At 35.5% G+C, this 19,733-nt stretch overlaps 1 protein-coding gene across 1 annotated transcript; it reads right to left on the reverse strand.

The window, feature by feature from the left end:
• Positions 1 to 11,493: 11,493 nt before the first annotated feature.
• Positions 11,494 to 16,763, reverse strand: LOC126380604 (uncharacterized). Its single transcript, XM_050030135.1, has 4 exons — positions 16,704 to 16,763; positions 16,392 to 16,589; positions 12,283 to 12,378; positions 11,494 to 11,642 (listed from the first exon to the last, which is right to left on the reverse strand). Exons 2-4 carry the CDS (start codon positions 16,558 to 16,560, stop codon positions 11,494 to 11,496), a joined length of 414 nt encoding a protein of 137 aa, XP_049886092.1. The 5' UTR covers positions 16,561 to 16,589; positions 16,704 to 16,763.
• Between the last annotated feature and the right edge of the window lie 2,970 nt (positions 16,764 to 19,733).

Here is a 19,733-nt window from a genome sequence, read left to right on the forward strand (position 1 = left end):
GCTATTACAAAAAATTGCTATTGCATACACCCATATTCAATAATTTTAATAGAAAATGGCTGCATGGGTCTAGTTCTTATTGAAAACAATCTGTGATTTTAATACATCATAATACATTTTTAATCTGCTGTTTTATCTTATAATTTATACCTTCATGTTCAATTTGTTACGGATCGAAGTGTTTGTTAATAAACAATTTGCAGTATTTGTAGAATAACTCAAAGAGTTTCAACAATGGCACTGGCACTTCACCAATTTTTACCCAAAAATGGGGAAAAAATACTAAAATCTGACAACATTCTTCTTGAGCATGTGTAATAATTTTGTTCGCGACTGTACCTGTCTTGATAAATGTATGACATAGGTTATAATGACTTCTTGACATATTTCTACAAAGAGAATCAGGTCCAAATTATGATGGTAGGGAGTACTATTTCATACGAGTTTATTGACATTAGTTACAAACTGAAGTATGCAAGCGTTCCCTAGATAATAGGTATTTTCAAAACGTCAAGCCAGCGGGATCAAAGAACTGCCTTTATAACTTTGGAACCGTTGAAGTACTCATTTCGGTATTTTGCAGGGGGTGAGTACTATTTCGGTACTATTTTTTGGCGTTTAAATCAAAGCGAAAGACCTTGTCGTTAACTCTCGCCAAATTTCGCTCACCGTCAAGCTAGCAAGTGCAATAAAACATGGCTATAAATCCAGAACCGTGATGGTACTAATTTTTTTACAACAGGTACTATTTTTTTCAATAAGAGTACTATTTTTTGGTATGGTCAAATTATTTTTTCGTGCCCATTTTTTTTTTGAGGCCGCTAGCTTGACGCACACAGAGAGAGAGAGAGAGAGAGAGAAGCATTTTTATGGTGCAGATGTCAAAGAAAGAAATAGTATCTGTTCGTAATGCCTACTTTATTGGCGCGCGTTGCCATTGACCCTGTTGCCATTGACGGCTATTATAATTCACCTGTGCATAGCCGAAGTTGTAGGTACGTTATTTTTTATTGACGTTGTACATTGTTAATTTTTTAATAATTAGTATTTTTATTTATTTATTTTAAATGTGGGTTCTATGCAGTTTAAAACACTGAAAACAATATAAAAACTACTAAATTTTTTATAAATTTTGCGACAGGAAATTCCACTTGATATCAATTCAGAATCATGGTCCTCAAAGTTTTCGTTACGATGTCACTTACGCCCATGTATACCATTAAAAAAAAACAAATATGCTAGATTTGAGAAAACTAAACACTAGAAATCACTATTTTTTGCAAGTAAACTCAGGAGGTATTATTGAATTTCTTTATTGTACACAGATTACCAAAATTAATAATATTAAGGTGATTCGTTTTCCATACAAAAGTTGATGCAGTGGTACAGGAAAACGGATAGAGGAATATTGTTATAAAACCGATAAATAGTAATATTTTGGTGTATTATTTTCGCAAACTAACAAAAATTTAGGGTCCGAATACGAGAAGTACCATATTTCAGACCCTCAATTTTGATCAATTCTACATTTGTAGTGGTGCAGATTACAGTGTATTTGCTGAGCGTGTAGAGGTGTCAATGTTAGTTTGTGTGCGTGATAGTTTTTTTTTTCTAAAGGCTTTGACTACTTGACAAGTGTAATAGAATGTCAGTGACAATTTATAAAGAGATTTTGTATGAAGAGAATAAATATAAATAAAAAACTAAAAATACTACAATCTGAGAAAAGGAATATTGGAAAAATATTTTTGTAATAACGTATATTATTTAAACATTTTTAAATAATGGGTAAATACCGTATTTTAAAAGAGGACATATATTATAATAAAAAATCAATACATAAAATGAAATGGCTGTATGGGCATAGTTCCCTTTGCCTTACCCTTCGGGGAAAACCAAATCAAAAAAGAAGTTGTTGCATTTGCCGGCCTAAATAGTAGTCATTTATAATTAATTGTTTTTCCATCCAACATACAGATTTATTTATATTCTCTTTGCCGCGGACTTTTTGGTGGGACCGGGAACGGGAAGGTTGCTTTCTTCATTGAATAATCTAAATAATCAATACGAAGTGGTGTTTTGTGGTTAATGATCACATTAGTCGGAAAACATTCCCGATAGTATTATTAAATCGGAATATTCAATAAACAAAGTGTACCTATCTATTTTCGCTTTGCGCCAACAAGCCGCTTACTTCGTTTGGGGTTCGGAGTAGGAGTCTGCTCCGAGGGTGGGGGCTTAGGTTTCATCATTTCATTAATCATCATCAAGAAAAAAAACACAAGACATGGCTGTATGGGTATAGTTCCCTTTGCCTTGCCCTTTGGGAAAAAAAATAAGATAAATTTTGAAATTCTTATGTATAATAAACAAACATCACAGACATCATGACAGATCTAAAACTAAATAAAATCTTTTTTCTTTTTTCTATTTGACTTATTTATGAATTTTAATCAAGAAAACGTGATAATAAGTTCGACAGCAACCAGTTCAGGTCCCCGAAACAGCCCATTTCAGGCCGCGTATATATGGAAATACTACTTCAATACGTCCCAGCCTCGTTTTTTTTTAACGTCCTCGTTATAAAAAGACGTCCTAACCTGAACTAACTAACCTAACAATAAACACCACGCGTAAATATATGTCCAGAAATGCGCTGTGAGTCGTCTGGACTGGGCGCGAAAACAACATAGAATTCGATTAGGTGCTAAGTGTCCCGCATGCTATCACCAGCTGTCACTGACATACGTATGAAGTCCCGCGGATTTTATTGGAACTAAATGACAAGTCATAATAATTATATGCGGATACTGCGACATCAGCGCCGTGCTTGCGGGACGTCCTGAAGCGCTATTACATCTTTCAAACGCGATGCGACAAAGTTTGAACCTACGCAATTTAGGAAAAATCTACCTTATTATTACTGTACTGTGATCGTTATTTGTAAAATCATACAATACATATACACAATTCTTTATACACAATATAATTATTATGACATATTGTGGACTTTTCGGTATACCTACAAAAAAGGAACAATTCAACCATACGTTGTTTTGTTATATCTCAATGGGCTCAGGCAGCGTTTTCGCCGAAAGCTCCAAGTCGGCTATATTTGTAACGATAATTATGTTTGACATTCATCATCATTTTTGAACCATTTTATACAAAAAAAATACTTGTATAAATTATAAACCCTAAAGCACGCCCATGAATCACTCTACTCATTGGTGAAAACCGTATGAAAATCCGTTCAGTAGTTTTTTAGTTAGCCGCATGTTCACTGATGCGATTAATGCCTATTAGAATTTTACAAAATAAAAAATACGGAAATTACGGAAGGTACTTTAGTGCAAAGTAAATTATTGTATACTTAATTATAATATTATTGGTAAAAGTGATACTTTTTGAAAATTCCGTAACAAATAGACGGGTTCGCCAAATTCAATTGTAAAAAAAAATACAAAAAGTAAAAACAATTAAAACAAAAAAAACAAACAAACAGTTGGGTTTGAACCGTGAACCTTAAGAATGGCGGCTACTGCTTTACCAAATGCGCCATTTAGAAGTTAGAAGTAGACTTCAAATTATGCATCTCTTTTAATAGCTAACCTAGTTCGCATGTGTGTGTGACAGCTTCGTGTTTGTACACAAATTGAAATGACACCAACTTTTGATGCAATGTTTCAATATGATATTTTCAGTAAATACTTCAAAATTGTAGCTTAACTTAAAGATAATGTATGTAAGATTTCGCCACCTAACATTTCACTGGGTCAGAACTCAACACTAAACGAATAAATGGAAAAAAATACGAAAACTGCAGAAGTAACGCCATCTACTGACGCAGCGTTACCTAGCTGACTGAAACACATCACCTTAAACCAAAAATTCAAAAGGCTTATATCGGGTTGGAAGAATGCTTGACTCTTACAGTAAGGTCGCAGGTTCGAATCCAACACGAGCCTAAACCTATGATTTTCGCAATCGTTTTTCGAATTCAATTTTGGAACTCAAATGATAATCACTTGCTCAGCGGAGAAGGAATACACCGTGAGGAAACCCAGATACCCGAGAAACGCGTATCGGAGGTATGTTACGTAACCTGTAACGTCCGATGTGTGTGTGTGTGTGAGAGAGAGAGAGAGAGAGAGAGAGAGAGAAAGAAAGAGAGAGAGAGAGAGCAATACATTTTGGTTTCCAATTTAAGTATTTGTGACTATTTCGTAGGCAACTATCGATGGAAAAACTATCGATCAAGAACAACACTAATGCCGCGGCACTAATTATCTATGGTGTGATCGTGGTTGTACCACGGTATTCCGTCAATCAAAATACGCCGCTACAAAAGCGATCACAGAAAAGTAAGAACAAGGTCGATTTTTGTTTATATCCTAAATCATGATTGACGAATGATTGATAGATGTAATATCTCTCTAGAGGAGCAGTTTAAAAAAATAGTAAAATACCTTCAGGGTCCATGACTTCCTTATTTTTTTACTATGCTACGGCGAAGTTTTAACAACTGTAACAATTTTTTGATCAAATTCTCATTTTCATTAAGTACCTGTAACTTTTTCAATCTTTGATTTGACTGTTTTTATTCAGCTAGTGGTCCATTTCCTTAGGAACAGGCTTGAAGTAAAATAAAACAAATAAAAGAATTATTCAGAAAGAGATAGCGACAAAACAATTATTTCTGAAGTAGACGATTTTGTAAAAGGTACAAAATGGGTCATATCTCCTAAACCGTAAATAATCGCTGGACATTTTGCTGGACATAGGTACATGCCAAAGAGTAAAGTAATAGGTATATAGGGAAAATACATGGGGTGTTTCTGGTAGCCAATGAGCCCCTCTATCGAATTTTTCATTTTAAACGGAACCTTTGTATTTACAAGATATACCTATCTTGAAAACAAATTGACGTAGGTACCTATCACCTATCACACTAATTCTTTCACACATATTATTTATATATTCATCTGAAATGACAGAAAGTTAACATTTAAAAATAGTGGACATCGTCGTCCATTAGGTATGGACCGAAGCAATGAGAAAATAGATAATTACCTATTACGTTAAATCTGTACAACGCCAATATTGTTTTTGGGAAACATAGCCTGAAAAGTCTCTCATTCTCGCTGTGTTACCGATTTTTAAAAAACTCATTGACAGGTTGCGGTGACTTTTGTGAGAATCAACCTAAACGCCTCAAGCAAGGCTAGTGCCCTGCCGTGCGTGTTGCATGAATAGATTTATAGGTACCTACTATGAGTTGTCGTTATCCAGGACTTCTTTCTTGGTGCGTACTTACTCAAGTGGAGGGGGAGTAATCGGACTGGATAGAAAAACAGGAAAGCTCCAATTGACAGAAGGACATTGCAAGATTAAACTGCTACTGAAAATACATAGCAACTATTGCAAGTCACTTCACACTAGTTCACATTCGATGCCTGGTGGACCGACAGGCACTTAATTTTGTTATTAATTAGGTATTAAAAATCTATTAGAAGTTGTTCAAGTTGGAAGGACCTTGGTAGGTAGTTTTATTTTATATATTATGCAACACTTCTAGACTTGGATATTAGGTAATTTTACAAAGCACCATACTTACCTAATAAATTCAAGCCTTGTAGGTACGTAAGTAATTAAATTAGGAGCCGACTTATTTTTTACCTGACTGCGGTGAAGCAAAAGGAGGGTTAAGTGTTTGATAGCATTGTAGGTATGTTTGTGTGTATGTAGTGTGTACGTACGTCTATTCCCTTCTAACTTCTAAACCACTTATCGGAATTTTACAAATGAGGTGCCATCGCCATTTAAGCGATAAGATCATAAGACCATTCTGCCAAGACTTCAGTCAATCGTCTCATTAAAAATAGAGTCGAGCGACTCGATTACAACAATAATAACAATGATTTTCTTATACAGCTTTATATGGATTTATTTATTGTGTTTACTTGTACATTCGTGATAGACCCACATTTCCGAGTTTGTGTCGGAGTATGTGACTTGTATTCGGATGGTTTACCCTTCGCGGCTTGGTAGGTAAGATAGGGAGTCGTTTCTGCACAAACCGAACCGGTTAAATGTTCAGGTTAAGTAAGCGAATCCTATAAAACAGGATAACGCTGAGGAGATGATGACGAATAAAGACTCAATGCATACAGTGCCAGGCGCGGTATGTATGCCGGGAGAGTATTAGGACGGGAACCGGAAATGTGTATCTGTGCCGCTCGGGGATTAAGGTACTTGCATCGTATAAGGACCGGTTCCTAATAAGGACCATGAGCGAAAATTCACACTTCCCATTCAGCGTTGCGGCAGGATGCAGTCGCGGTATTTTGGTTTAGCACCGCAAATTTTACAGTAGCTTTGCGTTTGTGTCAAGCAGCTTATTGAAAGAACGTTCCAGAAAAATTATGCGCCTTCTTTTGTTTATTTTGGTGAAAATACCAGCGTTTTGGTAATAGTTTTTATAATAAAATAAACTTTTATGTTCTACTTAAAAAAAATCTGCCAGAAATTAGTTTGTTTTAGTATAATTTTTTGCTACAAAATGTACTTTTCTATCCAAAAGTCGAAATTCTGGATCACTGTTTGAGTTCGTATTACGATCCGGGCCTTATTAAGAAACGGGATATTATTAAATGCACATCTGTACAATTTTTCAGTACACTGGGTAACTCCACTATTTAACTGAATGCACAACAATTTTATTGATTAATAAATGAACATGTCACACAAAAAAACTTAAACATACAAAACGAGATGACCTTTTTAACCGGATTCACACCAAAAATATCGTTCGTACAACGGATATATTATTTGTGAAACAAAAATTCGGATTGCTTATCAAAAATACTAACTTGCACACTAAATTGTACAATCTTACAACAGAATTTCTAAAACCGATATCTAAAAAGTGCACCTTAATAAAATAAATTTCCATTATCAAAAAACGTCTACAAAATCTTTTCACCTAACTTTATTTTCTTGTTTCTCTGTTTTACCGAAATACATGTTAGGGCCTGCACCTCAAACGGCGGCGGTGAAAATTTGTTTCGTAACCACAGCAGTGGGTGCGAGCGAAGCGAGCACGGAAATTCGCGGCACCCCGACACTGTAGATATAGGTTACGAAGGCTGTATGGCAGGGAGCGAGCAAAGCGAGCCTGCATAGCCGAGTGGGTTAGGTTACTTGTGACCCTCGAAGGGCCGAGAGGCGGCGCGAAGACCTTTTAAGGTCACTGATTTTGAAGGTTTACTTTATAAAATTGGTATAATGGTAATATTTTTGATTTTAGATAAGTGACCTTGACCTTTAAGGTCAATGACCTCCCAAGGTCATCTAAGGTCACCCGTGGTTTCCCCCCACCCTAATACTCCCACATCCCGAATGTTACATTTGGCGATTTTTGTTAAAAAAAATCTAAATCCTACTTTTGTATGGGACCCTTTTTGCGACACCCCGACCCTAAATTAAGTTATAAGTTAAGTAGCATTCAGTGTGCCAAAGTTTAGTCCATGTTAAGTTAGCACTTGATGATTTTTATGTGTACCTAATTATATGAACATGACAGATTAAATTGGGTTTTATTTAGAATAAACGATGTGCCTAAAAGTAAATTAGATGATGGTTTTCCTTTAGAAAGTTGTACTGTATTTGTTGAACTCAGGAATTATTGGATAATCATTTTAATAATTGTGATCCGTTCAGTAAAACAGTTTTGCAAATAACTTTAAATAGTATTGCAATTCGCATTATTTAGTGTGCAAAAGTAGTGTGCCAGTCAGTATTTTTGGTGGAACGTTCAAATAATTTGATCGGAAAAAGGGAATATACAGATATCGATTTAAATACATGCCTTAAGAAACCTACACAGCAAATCGGCGCAAGTCACCAACAGCGAGAGATTTTACGTAGGTAAACAATTTTCTATTTCTTTAAAATATTAAAGTATTAGTTTATGAATCAAGACTGAACTATTAAAAATACATCTTTAATACTTTTAATATGGTGATCATGAGTACTACTGATTAAAACATTATGAGTTGTTTTTTAAATACTGTAATAAATGCCTAAAACAAGTTTAATTACTATTTAAAAAGAATAACATTTTTGATTATTGCAATAAAATTCGATTTATTCTTAATTTTCAGCCCACTGTACAATTTCTGTTATTTTGGTGAATATTCGTACGTATTAGTTATAATAAATACATACATACATACATAAACTCACGCCCGTAATCCCTAATTGGGTGGGCAGAGCCACAAGTAATCAAAGACAACTTGCAGCCACTGTTGATACGAAGTCCAAAGATGGATATGATGAACCTTATGGTGATAAGGGATCAGCCTATCGCCCATAACATTAGTCCATCATAATAAATAATAATAAATAATTCTGTAAAATTAATAAATACATAATGGTATTGTAAAATAAAATTTAAAAATTAAATACAATAGTTTCAAAATTAACGAATCAATCCTTAGAAATTAAAATTACGCATAATTAAAACATTTTCAATTATTACACAAACACTGCAGGTCAGTCTAAAATACCGCCCCTCTCGTACCTGGTTCAAAGGTGCTCATTATACCGGCCGCGTTACCGCGCACTATTGCTAAGGAAACCTGTTGAACCAGGAACGAGGAGCTGGCGCGGGTGTCACTACCGCGGTCCCTCAAGCGCCTCCCCAACACGCGAATAAAATCCTTGGCCGCCGAGCACCATACACACACATACACCCGAAGTCTCGACGGCAAAAGGGACAAAATCGTGGGTCCGCGTTAAGTCCCCGTATTTCGCCAGCTTTTGGCTAGCGGTCCACTCGGCAGAGGTCCACTCGGCAGCGGCCCCTGCGGTTCGAGTAGTACGGGGCAGGAGGATAACGCGGTGTGCGCACCTAATTGCCCATTTTTATTGGCACTTATTAACTTTGAAAAAGCGGAAATCAAACAACAATGATGGTAGTGGCACTAAAAATTTTATTTATGTACTTACCTAAGTACATGGCGTTTAATTAATCTTACCAAACGATAATGTTCTCTAACCACTCTTTGAAGTGTCTTAGTTCTAAGACTATGCAGGGCGTTCCTCTTCCTGTTCTTTCTCCCCATGCAAAGAATCCTAATATTACAGAGTTCACGACGAATAGAGATCCATGTTCTAAAAATAATTAATACTTATTATTCATAGTGTCCGACCGAACTTTCGGTTTCGGTCTAGTTACTGCCAAAATACAGGTTTCGGTTTAGTTTCGGTTTCGGCTGAAATCCGACCTAAATTAAGACCGAAACCGTAATTCAGTTCGAGAGGTTTCACGCTACATTCAGGGATCATATGCGGTACCTACCTACAAAGTGACGAACTTCGCCAAGGTGTCAAATATTTCGTGCCGTGTTCGTGTCACAACTTTTTTGTTTGCACCGGTAGTTTGTTGTATTTGTATTAAAATTGGGGTGATTATAAAAATATTTCGTATCAGGTTAGTTTTATATTATACTACTTGTTAATGCCCACTTTTGATTTACTTCTTTAATATAACAATAATCCATAGGTTTTTCAGCTGCATGTAACAATATAAAATTATTTATAAGTTTAAAAACTAAAACCCGACGACGGAAAAACCACGCTGCAAAAGTATGAAACAAAAAAATAGTCACATTTCGTCATGTCGTCTAAACATCACTATTCGGAAGAATTTCAGAGAAATATACCTATTTTCCTGTCTAGAAATATACCTATTTTATATTTCTATTCATATTATTTTGGGGTCTTATTTATTAAGATAACATGCCTCCGATATGCGTTTACGCAAGATTTGGAGATAAGGAAGCGGCTCTAGAGGGCGCCACATTAAATTTAGCGTAACGTCACATAGCCTATAACGAAAACCACCGGATAATCAAGACGCTTGTAGTGACAACTCACTTGTTAAATTCTGACAGAGGGTTTAGAATTTAGGTTGGAACAGACGTATATACACACACATATATACTTACATACATAGCGGTCAAACACATAACCCTCCGTTTTGCTTCGCCGTAGCCGGGTAAAAAATCTAAGTAAATATCTACCTATTTTTTAAATTGTTATACCTATGAAGTCAAAAGTGGCAAAGATACAAAATACTAAAATTTAGAAGAAATATTATTACAATGAAAGAGTACTTATTGTTATTTTATGCACCTAAGTATACCTAATAGGTAAGTAAAAAGTAATTTTCTTTTGTATCTTTCATAATATAACGTTATAAATGTTATAATATAATAAATGTTATAAAGCTATTACATTTATTAAATAATAATTATGTACTTAGGGGTTAAGGATTTCTTTTGAAATATCATCAGAGTAAATAAAATGTGATTTATAAATAAAAACAGACTGATTATAATTCAGTATATAAAAGAAAAAAGTTACGCTAATTCTAAAACCATTTTAAGTTTTCGTCTTAATAGCCTTATTTCTTTATATTTACGAGTAGTTCCTTTATCAGTATGATGGTGTTCGATTTAACAAAAATCGTGTATTTATTCATTTGGCCTTCAAGTGACCTCTAAATGTAGCCTGTTTACCCAAATTGACAAATTTTAATAGAATCTGTGGTTATTACCAAGGTAAGATGTCCGAGTGTGCGGTTAACAAACTTAATCATATAACTCCAATAACAATGACCATCACTAACCACCATCATTTCTGCTGATATCCTTTTCTCAGTTTTAAAACTTAGGATTACAAGCTGACCCATAATAATTGTTACAGCCTGTAACTACGTATACATAGGTACTTATAAATGTTACTAAATATTGTCATACATTATATTACATACAAGATATTATGTTATATTATTAGAAGCATAAACTATTGAAACTTAAAGATATTAAAAAATAACAAAATGTTATTTATAGATATCTATTTTGTTGCGCTTACGTACCTACTCTTACCGATAGCCCATGGTAGGTATATAATAGCATGGGATCGCCCACAGTTCGGGCACATTACCTTAACAAAAGTCAATAGGTATAAAAATAATCATTTATTTAAAGGGCTAATGTTTCATTATTTATTTTTTCCACGAAAACATGACCCTAAATGTCGGTTTCGTTTTCGGTCGAAACTAAGACTGTGGCCGAAATTCGGTTTCGGCCCTTAAACCTAACTAGGTTTAAGATTAAAATGATTAGATTAAACCGAGTTTCGGTTGGACACTATTTATTCATTTTAATCTCGCATCTTTTATGAAACGTAACGTCGCGTGGCGTTGTCTTATGAACTAAACTCTATCAGGGTACGCAGAGCCACAAATGGAGGCCTATTGATACCTGAGTTGGTTACCCTATCTGGTTCATCATATTAATGTATGACTATAATACAATCCCGTATTCATAATAAGTATTAAAAGTACTAAAATATAAATAATATACTTATAAAATAAGAGAAAATATTTCTAGATAGGTTAAAATAAATAATCTTTGAAAATATTTAGTACGAACCTGGCGGATCGTTTGTTCTTTGCTGCAGTAGGATACAAAACTCATAGCTTCTCATGTCAATGATTGGAGACATGAATTGCATACATTTCTCTGACATTACAGGTTTCATATCAAAGGTGCTAAGATGCGGGCTTTCACCTAAGTAGCATAGTAGACACAATTAGGTAACTATTACTAGATAATTCATTATAGTATTCTATTACTAAAATACTTAAAATGATGTAAAAACTTTCAATTTCAGTAGGTAGGAAATATTCAGCACATATAAAATTGAAACTAATGAAAATATAATACAGTAAATATTCTGTCTCTAACGACCTCGGTGGTCCAGTGCTTGAGCGTTGGGCTCACGATCTGAAGGTCCTGGGTTCGAATCCCGGTAGGGACATATCACAAAAATCTGAAGGTCCTGGGTTCGAATCCCGGTGGGGACATATCACAAAAATCACTTTGTGATCCCTAGTTTGGTTAGGCGTTACAGGCTGATCACCTGATTGTCCAAAAAGTAAGATGATCCATACTTCGGAAGGCACGTTAAGCCGTTGGTTCCAGTTTTTACTTACTGAAGTATGTAGTCGTTACATGAGCCATGACAGGGGCCTTTGGCGGCTCAGTAATAACCCTGACGCCAGGGTTGATGAGGTTGGTAATTCACCTCACAACCCACACGATAGAAGAATAAATATTTGTAAAAAAAATATAATTTACATCTTCATAAAGGTACCCATTTATTAAGTACTTGAGGTACCTAACGTAAGTGAGCATTAAAAATACCTACCTCCCTGCATCTGCAAGTGAGATATCCAGCCGACCATTATCATTCTATTTGCATGCGCTTGCAACGTATCGTCGCTCAATTCGAGGCCACTGGGGACTGCAATACACATTTAAATTACACAGTCAATGCTGCAATATTTTTATCCCATCAAAAACGTAAATGTTTACACCTTGATGAAATGTATAAGTATAACAAAGACAATGATGCCATTTTTTGACTTTTCGTGAATTTGATCATGTTATTTACTTACTATTTATGTTTGATGTAAGTAACATGAAAAAAGAAACCAGCGGACCCGGCAGAGTAAGCCCTGGCTTTAGCATATAGTATGTACAGTCATCTATACTTATAATAAATCTGTAGAGAGGTCAATTCTGTACATTAAATATATTTTCAAAATAACTATCAGGGGGTGATTAGTGATCGATACTGATGCCAAAAATGCAATCAGTAAAATTTTTGTCTGTCTGTCTGTATGTCCCTTAAAGAAACAAAAACTACTGGACGGATTTTAATGAAACTTGGTACAATTATTATTCATACTCCTGGGCAGGTTATAGTATACTTTTCATCACGCTACAATCAATAGGAGCAGAGTAGTGAAGGGAAATTTTGGGAAAACGGGAGAAGTTACTCCATTTTTTAAGCTTCCGTCGCGTGAGCAGCCTTAATGGTTAAAGTTACATAGAAATCATGTATGACGGAAATATCTAAATATATAAAAGGAGAAACTGACTGACTGAATGACTGACATATCAACGCACAGCCTAAACGGCTAAACGTAGGCACTTGAAATTAGGAAGGGACGTAGCTTAGGTACCGTAGAGGTGCACTAAGAAAGGAATTCTCGAAATTCCCACGGGAACAGGAATTAGCGGGAAAACCCTTTTGTATAAAAATTCTAAACCGCTTAAGTTAGACGCTTGAAATTTGGCATGCAGGTACCATAGTTAACTTAAAGCTTAGTTGCAACTGGATACCCGATTTAGCAACCGGAACGCGGCAGACGCGTGAGGGCAGACGTCGTTGATGGTCGTGTCAAATATTGAATTTTGCGGGCGAACTTTTCACTATTCTTGGATGGTTCAAATCTTTCGTAGGTAGTTTTCTGTTGAATTTTCCAGGCGGACGTTTCACGGCGTATTTCTGTTGTAATTTTTAAATTTTGTTTAAATTTTCGAAACTAATCGTATTTTCCTAAAATATCAAACCAAATCATAAACTAATAATCTAGAAATTAATAACAATTCATTATTTAACTGAGCTACTTATACTGTAACCTCATTTAAAAGTAATAAAATTACCTAAGCATTTTTTAACCTTCTCCCACACACACAAAGATCTTTCTTTTATAACACTCCACGCGGACGGAGTCGCGGGCAAAAGCTAGTGAGCAATATAATGTATCCACTTTAGGACTCTGTCGCACTAACATATTTGACATTTAGTGTATAATACATGGTACCAAAGTGTATAACATATTAATGCTCGTGACCGTATGAGTTGTATACTTACCTAATTATATATACAGGGTGTTAGTGACATGGCAACGAATACGATGATTCAGACCACGATTCTGAGTTAATATCAAGTGGATTTTTCCGTTGCAAAAGTATGGAACTGAAAATAATTTCAAAAACACTAAAATTTTTATGAATTTTCCGGCAGAAATTTCCACTTGATATCAATTCCGAATCATGGTCTGAATCATCCCCCCTCAGTATTAGAATACGGAGAAAATTGAAATTAAAAAATATCTGCTTGAAAAATTTTACTTACGGAGTAGGTAAATCAAGACTCAAGAAGAACATTAGGGGTCTCTGCAATATTCTACAGTTGGGCGTGGTGCGCGGAGTTTAAGCATGGAAGAACGCCCTACAACGGCAGTGACTGTTCGTTTTGTAGCTGAAGTAGTCAGAATTCGATAGGAAGTGTTCATATTATTGTACACGACCACTTGGGTATGAAAAAGGTACTTATCGGCGCTTGGATACCCAGAATGCTTAAAGACGCACAGAAACAAACTACTACTCGACTTCACCATTATGTCCCTGAAACAATCCATGATCTAGAAGAGACCATCATCTCCAACGCCTAAGAAATTTAAAGCAATTCCATCCGCCGATAAGGTCATAGCTCTCTCTTTTTTAGATAGTCAGCGGGTGGTGATGATCGAATACCTTAGTCATGGAGCCATTGTTACGGAGACTATACGCAGAACAAATATAAAAGTTGCGACGGAAAAATCGCGAGCCACGACGTGGTAAACTCGCTAAAGTTATTTTGTGTCATCAAGATAACGCACCCGCGCATAACTCCAAAGTTGCGATGGCTGCTATTGAAGATCCTGTGTACAAGAATTTATGGAACATCCTGCATATTCACCGGACCTCCCTCCTAGTGGTTTCTATCTATTTCCAAGGTTAAAGGAACATCTTAGAGGTCAGAAATTTGAAAATAATGATGCGGTGATCACTGCCGTACGAGAATTTTAGGGGATCAGGTTGAAGAGATTTTTAGGAAGTAAATGTTTAGAAAAAAAATATTATACCAAGTGCATAAACCTAAAAGGTTATAAAAGATAGTTGCGTCGAATACTCGTTCTCACTTGTTATTGAACACCCCTCGTATGTAGTGCATTACTGTATTGCATGCGCATGGTGTCGAGATTTTATATTTTGTGCGCTGCCGTGCGCTTATATCTCCTGCCCTAGTATTAGTACTAGACGGGTTAGCCCGTCATAGCTCTATCAATGCACTACGCACCAAAAACAATATAGATGGCGCTGTACAGTTTTAACGTGATCATTAACTATTTTCTCATTACTCGCGTAATTACAAAAACATAATATACTTACAAAAACAATTGTTGCTTGATCACCTCATGTATATAATTACGTTGCTACCTATATTGCTTCTCTTTCTTTTAATCAGAATAATAATGGGTGGAAGATGTAAATGTGCCTGGACGTAGGTAATAAAAAGGGTCAACATTTATACCCAAAATTAAAGATAAAAGATGCATAATATCTGTTATCCATGAATTTAGAAGGTCAAACGAAGAACAACATGTACAGTCCATCTATATTGTTTTGGAGGAACGTAGTCTAGAATGTACCTCATTTAAGAGTCCATTTTTACGCATATTTATCTATCTAGGTACTGTCTAACAGAAGAGAACTATATTGGTTACCTAATGGTAAGAAGTACTTAAACAAAATACATACCTACGAACAAAATAAACTTACAAGTATAGTAGTTGACTTTAATAGCGCTTTCATGTTCAAACAATCCAATATTGTTGCGAAAGTCAGCCCGATCAAAATGCGGATGCGGTATCGTTCTTTTAATTTCAGATTCTTCGACATGTAACATAAATACAACATTACTGTGATTCGTTTAGAAACTCATTTCATGGAAATCGTCGTAGGCAGTATGGAATAAATAATGCCAATCTGGACGAAATAAAACCTTTAAGGTTCATAACATACGTAATCTAATGGGCAGATAGATGTCTTCTCATGAACCAGGCAGGGATAAGTACGGATCATAGGCACCCAAGATTAAGTGAGAATCCATAGAATCAGTGTCCAAGCTGCCCATGCCCAATTGCGCGTGCCATCCTACGCACGGAGGAAATCCAAACGAAAGCTAAACCTGTCTGTACCTGCCTACGCCCAACCTACTTAGGTTAACACAATGGCTACATAATGCATTGCGAGTGTAGATTACTCTCCTTAAGTCTGAGAGATGTACAAGCTTCAAAGGTCTTTCAAAGTTCGTGCCTCCACCACACTCGCCGCTTCATGCGGACTACTGGCCAGAGGGAGTGGTGTTCCAACGCTTCGGGTAGGTGAAGACGGACAATAAATTCCCTAAATAGTTTATTTTCATTAAGTATATTATATTGTATGTATTCTTAGGTTACAGGTTGTTAGTAAGATCGTAACGAAAGCTTTGAGGGATGATTTAGACCATGATTCTGAGTTGATATCAAGTGGAATTTTCCGTCGCATAAGTATGGAACTGAAAATAATTTAAAATAAACACAAACATTTTCATCAATTTTCTGAAAGGAAAAGTATAGAAGTATAGTCTGGACTACTCACCCAGAAATTTGTCGCCAGCTGAGTATTTGACTCTCCATAATAGCAGCGAGTGCGACATGTCAGGATCGGTGCGCATCGCTGCACAGTGACCCGGGGTGACTGACCACGTGTCTTTGAGTAGCAATGAATTACAAACAGATCTTAACGGAATTGACTTCAAGTATACCATTCCCACAGGAAATTTGTCTGTCTCCACAGCTAGAACATGATAAATACATTAAATACTCATTTGTTGGCAGCCAGGTAAGTACTAATAATATATGGATAAATAGGTATTTTAAATTCAAAATAAACCGGTAAAGGACTGCTCACACGATTCATTGGCAAGTGACCGCCGATACACTCTCCAAAGATCATTCAAAGAGTGTTTAACCACGCACAAATGCACAAAATATATAATACACATTATTAAAAGTAATGAAAAAGTAATAATTAAATGTGTAAAGATACATTTTTCTCCTCGTGTAAATTGAGACTTTTTGTTTCTATTTTTTATATGCTCGTCAGTGGACTCTACCATTGTGACATTTTAAATATCGAGAGTCTAGATTTCCAGGGGCAATCTATTACTCGCACATTATTGACAAAACACTACACGGAGAGGTAAGGCGGCAAGTTTTATTTTCTCTATAACTCCTTTATATATATTGAACTAGCTGGTACCCGCGACTTCGTCTGCGTACTTTTAATTTGAATATTAAGGATTATATAAAAGGAACGGTATAGCATGTGATTAAAAGAGAGTAAGTAGGTATATTTAAAAAAAATAAAAAATATCTGTTTACAGTCGTTATAAAGTACCTATGTATTCCATTGAGTGGCAGAAATTACCTAGGAATATTTATCGGTCCCTTATGTCCAAGACACTTACAGGGGTCAGCGTCACGTTGTGTACAAAAATATTTTAAAATGACCTAATTTAAAACTTTTTTGTACACAACGTTTGCTATTTTGTTATTATTTGTTAAAATGTAGAAATTGTTTGGACTCGACACTCGCGAGCAGGCCACGTATACACCACGTGCGCTCCCCCACCACAAGACAGCGCCGTTGACTGCCGCCACACTTCGGCGAATGTGCGCGACGACGAACGACGACCGACGGCAGTGGCGGCGATGCAGAGTATTCGTTAAAAGGAACTTTATCTACAAAAGCCAAATTTTTTTAACTTGATACACCCAAAACTACTAAATATCATGTTCCTAGGTTCAATGGTTAATATTTTGTATACAAAAAGTTTGGCTTCGTAGTTCCCGTTCCGAATCCGTTCCGTTCCGTTCGAATTTCGGAAAATCCGTTTGTTGAAAAACTCTGCACATCCTAAGAGACCTACGTACCAAGTTTCATGGTTTTATCTTCAAAAATGACGAATACCCATACAAACATTCAACCCGTATTTTACCCCCATACTGGTAAAAATTTCAAAATGCTTGAACAAACGATTTTTTGTTTGTTATTTAGTGCCTAAACACAAAATTTAATATTTTTATCTTGAAAAATGACGAACCTCATAAAAAATTTCAACACCTATTTCATCCCCTCAAAGATCGAATTTTCAAAAACGCTTTAACAAATTGTTTTTTTATTTCTTATCAAGTTCCTAAATATAAAGTTTCGTGGTTTTATCCCCAAAAATGACGAACTCCCATACAAACTTTCAACCCTCATTTCACCCCCTCACTGGTCGAAATTTCAGCAACGCTAGAACAAATGTTTAATTATTTTTTATCAAGTGCTTAAATATAAAGTTTCATGGATTTATATTTTAAAATTAAAATATCCCATACAAACTTTCAACCCCTATTTCAATCTCTTCGTCCCTTCTTTTCGCAATAAAAGGTATCCTATTTTCTTTCTCAGGGTCTAAAGATTGTCTGTGCCAAATTTAATCAAAATCGGTTGAGAGGTTTAAGCGGGAAAGCGTAACAGACAGACAGACAGACAGACAGAGTTACTTTCGCATTTATAATATTAGTAAGGATTATTTTCCCTCGTTAAATAGTAAACAAACTAAGTGTAGGTGTTATAATTTCGTTGACGAACTGATTACCTATCCGTTTCTTTGTCTAAAATGAGTATTACCTTATTACTATGATTGATTACTGGGCTTAAAGTTCGTATAAATGTCTATCGAATTACCTCCTCAAGTTTAAAGCGTAGCTAGTCATGTAGTACTATATTAATTATGTGGTGTAAGTAATTAGATTTTATCTGTATGTAATGTAACAGTCAGTTGAATAAAAAAACTTATACAAATCAGATCAATTAATTGGCGTAATGTGATTCTAGAAAGAGTTTTAATGTTAATAGATAGCTAGCTATAGCTATGTGTAGGTTCCTGTAGGAATGAGATATAACTGTTTAATAAAGACAGTTGCATCAAAATTTTATCATAAATTCCCTAAATTATGGCGCCTACCTACCCTCTAAGTTAGAAAAGTGATCAAATACTAACTTGAGGTCACTCAGTTTAAAAAAAAACATCGAAATCATTCCAGTAGCTATGGCGTCATGCGCTTCTTGACACGATCACGAAATCTAGATTTCCGCGGGAATGAGGTATTTTCCCGCCATAAAAAGTAGCCTGTGTCCGTGCCTAAGATCCTATCTTTAAATTAACCAAGTCTTATAAAATTCCGTTCAGACGTTAAGGCGTGAATGAGGCAAACTTTTAAAACAAACAATTAAAAATCACTAACCTAGTTTTCTGTCTACTGCCTACGCCTTAAGTACGATAGCATAAATATTAATAGGCCATATCCTTTTCTAGATTACTATCTATCAGCTTACTAAATTTCATCAAAATCCGTTGAGCCGTTTAGGCATGATAGACAAAACTCCCAGCAAAAACTATAAAAAAATCACTAACTCAATTCAGTTTTCTGCCTACTTCCTACCCCCTAAGTACGATGACGTGATCAATTTGCTCGTACAACCGTTTTTAGATAACCAACTATTACCTTACTAAATTTCATTAAAATCCGTTCAGCCGTTTAGACGTGAAAGAGCAAAAGTCCCAACAAAAACGACTACAAATCACTAAATCAATTTAGTTATCTGCCAACTGCCTACCCCCTAAGAACGATGGCGTGATTATTTATAGCCTATGACCATTTCTAGGTTATCATCTATCACCATACCAAATTTCATCAAAATCCGTTGAGCCGTTTAGGCGTGAAAGAGTAACAGACAGACAGACAGACAGACAGACAGAGTTACTTTCGCATTTATAATATTAGTATGGATAGTACATGTACTGTGTGTGCGTGTGTGTCATTTAAATATTCAATTATGTAGTATATTTTATATATATACGATTATATAAAATATACTACTTATATA

This window comes from Pectinophora gossypiella, chromosome Z, assembly GCF_024362695.1.
Source record: "Pectinophora gossypiella chromosome Z, ilPecGoss1.1, whole genome shotgun sequence".
Classification (NCBI taxonomy): Eukaryota; Metazoa; Arthropoda; class Insecta; order Lepidoptera; family Gelechiidae; genus Pectinophora; species Pectinophora gossypiella.

Excerpts from the sequence above, each read along its gene's own strand:
- LOC126380604 (XM_050030135.1), bottom strand. The coding sequence starts at position 16,560 with ATGGTATACTTGAAGTCAATTCCGTTAAGATCTGTTTGTAATTCATTG. Across the intron at positions 12,379-16,391 it reads AGCTGGCGACAAATTTCTGG|TCCCCAGTGGCCTCGAATTG; the intron begins GTGAGTAGTCCA and ends TGTGTATTGCAG. Across the intron at positions 11,643-12,282 it reads TCACTTGCAGATGCAGGGAG|GTGAAAGCCCGCATCTTAGC; the intron begins GTAGGTATTTTT and ends TATGCTACTTAG.